The sequence below is a fragment of the Echinops telfairi genome, unplaced genomic scaffold (assembly GCF_000313985.2).
Source record: "Echinops telfairi isolate 266 unplaced genomic scaffold, ASM31398v2 ScPeMD7_7457;HRSCAF=8495, whole genome shotgun sequence".
Lineage (NCBI taxonomy): Eukaryota > Metazoa > Chordata > Mammalia > Afrosoricida > Tenrecidae > Echinops > Echinops telfairi.
Window position 1 is genome coordinate 43,965,535 of NW_022111357.1, and position 4,994 is coordinate 43,970,528.

The window sequence follows — 4,994 nt, forward strand, 5'->3', positions numbered from 1 at the left end:
CGCCCCACGTTATCTGGGGCCGCCCCACGTTATCTGGAAGGATGCCTCCATCTCGGCTCTTTTGCCAGACAAAGCTGCTTTACTCTTTGGGGGCATGTAATTTACATACCATACAGTTCAATCGTTCAGTCATACCAAGTACTGTACATTTTTATAGTTGCTGTGGAAATGGGTCTGTGGGTACCTCTTGACCAACCTGGTCAAGGCGCCCCCACTTTGCTGCACTGAGACTGAGTTCTGTTCCAGCCCTAGCTAACTCGCCCGCTGCCCCTGCCTCACTTTTCCTGAAGTTACCACCAAACCTGGGCACTTGTGTTTTTGATGGCTTTGCACAATTGGGGGACTCTGTTTTCTTGACTGTTAACCAAGATTCTGTGTTCTGTCTGTGGTGCTGGTGGGGAGAGGCATGTGACAGGGCGTGGCTAGACAGACCGCCTTTTCCATCACAGAATACTCTAGCTGAGATGGCTAACGTTGACTAGATGTAGATCAGAGCCTGGTATATGCATGTCTGTCTGCCTCTGCATATACTGTGGACTAGCTTTTACCACTGGACTTTTGGCTAAGATCAAGCGTAAAGACGCTGTTTTGTGTGCAGGATCTGGACAAGGCAGCTATTGGGTGCCCTTGCTGTCCTCGGAGGACACGCCCTGTGAGCAGGAAGTCCTGTGTCAGCCAGTGAGGGGCCACACAGCTTCCACATGTGCTTTTGCCACCTAAAGGTGGCTCCACTTCTGGGTGTCTGCCACCCCTTGGTCTCGGAGTCACACGGTGTCCTGCTCCATGGGAACATATTTCCGGCCTCTTGTGCAGCTGTGTGCCTCCTCACCTGTGGCTGTTTCATACACGCACCTGCAGGTATGCCCTTGCGTGGTTTTCTAGGTCAGAGAGGATGTGCACTTGTCATTTGCTGGGTGCTGCCCTCCAGTTACACGTGTCAGCCATGGCGCCACAGCCCAGCGACTGCAAATTTACAGGCAGTGACTGGCACACTGCTGCTGGTGCTGAGACCCAGCAGGGACCAGGACCGATGGACAACCCCCCCACCCCCACCCCCGACCCATTGGTGCACCAGCACTTTAGTGGGAGCGAGCCAAACCATAGACACACCTGAGGGAAGGGTCTCCAGACAGCAGGTGGAGAGGAGTGTCTGCTTTGCATTTCTCTTCCTTGACAGGGAGAGAGATGGAGCCTGCCTTGTCTGTGTGTGCTTAAGGGCCATTCCTTTCCTGAGGACTTTATGGCCATGCCTTTGTCTCTTCTTTGGGATTGGTGGTCATACTAGATATATCTGTTCTACCATAGCATGTTTGAGCCAATGATTGTTCTGGGGCTGTCCTATCTACAGTAGGACATTTGCCCTGTGTGTAAACATGAAATTAGCATAAGCCGTCTTTTTTATTTAGACACATCTAATACTTTACAGGGTTGCCATCTTGGCTGTCTGAAAGACTTTCCCACCCAGCTGACTTGCATGTTAACTGTGACTTCTGGAGTGGATGGGTGGCTACTGTAGTGACTTGAGGAAGCGGAGTCTTTGCATTTTAAAGCCCCATGTGGGGGGGCACCTTTCTTCTGATAGACTAGTGTGTGTGTTTCCCCCCAAGTCAGATTGTCACATTCAGGCCACATTTCATCCCCCTCTCCAGGAAAGCCTGCCTTGTACTGCCCGCACTGGCTTCCCAGTTTAGCAGGAAACACTTGTGGTCAGTTTCGTTAACTTAATTTTGCTAAGTTATGAGCGCATAGACCGCAGTTACTGCCGCTGGTTGTCCTTCGTCTGAGCCTACTCTTCTGGTGGTCTTAGCAGACTTCATGCTCATAGCCAAATGGGCACCTGCAGGTCCACAGGGGGGCTCTGGTGACGTGTGTAGTCTGGTTCCTGATGAAGAGATGCTTCCCCAGACCCTGGGAAGTCGAGGACTGGGGTTCCCTGTGCTGAGGGATTCTTGAACATTCTGTCACTCTTAGAAACCAGTGAACATGATGCTGTAGGAAGGCTAGGCTCTAGGTTAGACAGCCCCACTGCTGAGGTGGGAAGTTCTAGGTGGAATGTTCTAATTCTGTGTTGCAGTGAGACAGGTCCTTCATCTTCCTTTGGGGTGGGTTTCCCCAGCTTTCTCGAACTCTTAGCTTTGAATAAAAGTAATGTTTAAAATTAAGTTATAAACATTGTGTCTCATTTAATCCAACTATGGCTCTCTTTTGTGTCTTCCAGCAAACGTGGATTCAGTGTGCGATCCTTCGGGACGGGGACCCATGTGAAGCTCCCGGGACCAGCCCCAGACAAGCCGAACGTCTACGATTTCAAAACCACCTATGATCAGATGTACAGCGATCTTCTTAGGAAAGACAAAGAACTGTATCCCCGAGGGTGGCCCTTTAAGCTCTGTGGTCATCTCCGGAGGGGTCCTGTGCGACGGATGCCCCGCCCTGGCATTAGTTGTAGGCAGGTGTCTTTGGCGAAGAGGGAGGCGGCAGAAGCACTCCTCATTTGCTGAGTCATGGTGCATGTGCTGATACAACACTTTGCTCCCTCTTCCTCTTTCTTTTTTTGAGAGAGATTTACTTTATCCTCAAACCCCCCTTTCTCTTCTTGCGCTCATTTACAGGACCTTCCCAGGGTTAGGGCCATTTTTCTGGGCGTGGGCCTCCTGAGGTGCAAGAATGGTGAAGACCCCCGCTGGTGCAGTCAGCTATGCAGGGGGTCTGATGGGGTTGCAGACTGAGAGGAGGAGATCAGGGACCGCCACTCTGCAGGGCTGTCTTAGCTCCTCTGCACAGGGCAGGCCTGCCTCCGTGCGTGCTCATGCGCTGGCCCACACGGGGCCCAGTTGTGCACGTGCTTCCCAGATTCTGTTTGTAGAGGGATCTGATGAAGAGGGAGGGTGAGCCAGTTGCCTAGCTTCCGTAGTTCCTGTGGCTCATAAATTGAGAGGATTTTACATAATTCCAGGAATAGTTAAAACAGACCAAATCTGCTATTTAAGATTGATGTGAAAAGAAAAGGTGTATATATGTATGTGTGTGTGTGTGTGTGTATTCAAATATATATTTGAGTGTTTTTCTGAATGTGACACGTAGATGTGTCATGATAAAATTGACTGGAGCTCTGAGGTTGGCTGGGGCGCCTCATGGGGTCTCCACGTTCATCCTAAACCCCTGGACTTGCTCTTAGTGTTCAAGGTGGGCCCAAGCCGAGGGGAGGAATGTAAACATGCAGTCTTACCTTCTCATGTGGCCACTCTTGCCATTTTCAATAAACTCACTATGTTCTCTGGACATCTGTAGATTATTTAGGTAGCCAGGCATGGCCTTGGACCCTCCTAAACTGGGAGAGTTTCTGACCCCGTGTGCCCTCCGTGCTCTCCTCCCTCTGCTGCTCAGACCCCTGTAGGGTGGGGTGTTGGGACAGGATGGTGCTATTTCACTTACTCTTCTGTGACTGGACCCGTGCCATCAGGGGCCCTAGGAGGTGGTGGGGTTCGGAGTCCAAGGCCAGATGGGGCTCTGGCAGCAGGTGCCGGTGTGAGAATGGGAGCCAGGGGAAGAGCTATGGTCCCACAAGGGGAACCCAGGAGTGAGTGTATCCTGTGCCCCCTGCCCCAGTGGCCCTTAGCCCTGCAGGTGGGATGCTGCCCTGAGTAGAGGGATGGCAGCCTGGGCTCTCGTGTCCCTGGGTGAAAGGTATTGGGTCTCGTCTCCCCCCGGCTTTTCCCCATTTAGCTGAGACCTTGGTGAGTGAGAGCCCCTTGTGTCCATCGGCTCTGGAAGATGGCCCTGTGTTTAGGTCCGGCCCGCTCTTTCAACACTGTGCCTAGGGAGACAGGGTGGAATGAACATGGCAGGTGACTGACACCTGTGATGCCACACCTGTAAACAAGGTTCTCCTATGTCAGGGCTGCTAGCAACTCTGTAAAAAAGGATGACTCTCCATCAAAGGGCCCCGGCCTGCGGTAGCAGTCAGCTGCTAGCCGTATGGGAGTTGGAGTGGGTGGTCTCCCTATCCCAGGCAATGCAGGAAGAAGGGGAATTCAGAATCTCCTTTGTAGGGTGATTTTCTAGAGGTAGGTGGTCTTTCGGTAGGTGTCCAATCTGTCAAGGAAAAAAATGTGAATTGTGTCCATGTGAGTGCTTGCGGGGTGGGGGGTGGGGTGGGGTGGAGTCTGCTGTGTGAACACGTGTGCACATGTCACTGAGGGAGAGGTGCGGCTGTGCAGGCCCGGCCTCATCTCTTCTGGGTGTGGCATTGGCCTCACTTGTCCTCCCCAGTTGCTGGGGAAGTCAGCCACACAAGACTCAAGAGATGCTCTCACTGCCCTCTTGAGCCTGGGGTTCTCCAGAGCAGTCTGCTGGGGGCGGGCCTCTACCTAAGACTGCACTTGGATTGTACTCTAACCCTGGTTGGTGAAACTAGACTGGGGTAGTTCATAGTTTCCATTTTCTTTATGGAAATCTTCTGTTAAAACGGTATGCACATGTGGACCAAGGGTGGAAAATGCAGATTCCCTGACAGACAGGAAGTACCTCTGGTCCATGAGGGGAAACTCTGTTTTGATGACAGCTCTGCCCAGTACTCGAGTCAGGTCCGAATCAGAAACCCTACAGGGCCGAGCAGGTCTGCCCCGTCATCGCGGCTCCTGCAGAGGGCTGGCTGCTGGGCTCCCCGGGCAGCTCTTGGGTTGCAGCTGAGTCTGCCTGCGCTCCCTGCTAACAGCTTTAGTGAGATGATATCCACATGCCATATAATTCACTCATATTTGCAAGGCCATGCAGCCATCAGTCAATTTTTTAAAACATTTTAATCATCTTCCATGTGCGCCCCCAGCTCCAGGTGACCCCTTTAGTTCTTGTCTGTAGATGTATCTATGTAAACATGCATAGAATAGAATCAAGCAATATGCAGCCTTTTCTGCCCACCTTTATGATTACTAGAATTGATACTGTGATTATAAAATTGGATAATTGATTTTTATTAGTGGTTTATTAATTAT

General features: G+C 51.5%; 1 protein-coding gene across 1 annotated transcript in view; it reads left to right on the forward strand.

The window, feature by feature from the left end:
• The first annotated feature begins 1,983 nt into the window (after nucleotides 1-1,983).
• The window catches only part of SSU72 (SSU72 homolog, RNA polymerase II CTD phosphatase), a 15,567-nt gene continuing 12,556 nt past the window's right edge, over nucleotides 1,984-4,994 (forward strand). The window contains exons 1-2 of the mRNA XM_013005334.2: nucleotides 1,984-1,991; nucleotides 2,219-2,362. Of these exons, the coding sequence (XP_012860788.1) occupies nucleotides 1,984-1,991; nucleotides 2,219-2,362 (152 nt within the window). The remainder of the gene's footprint in view (nucleotides 1,992-2,218; nucleotides 2,363-4,994) is intronic.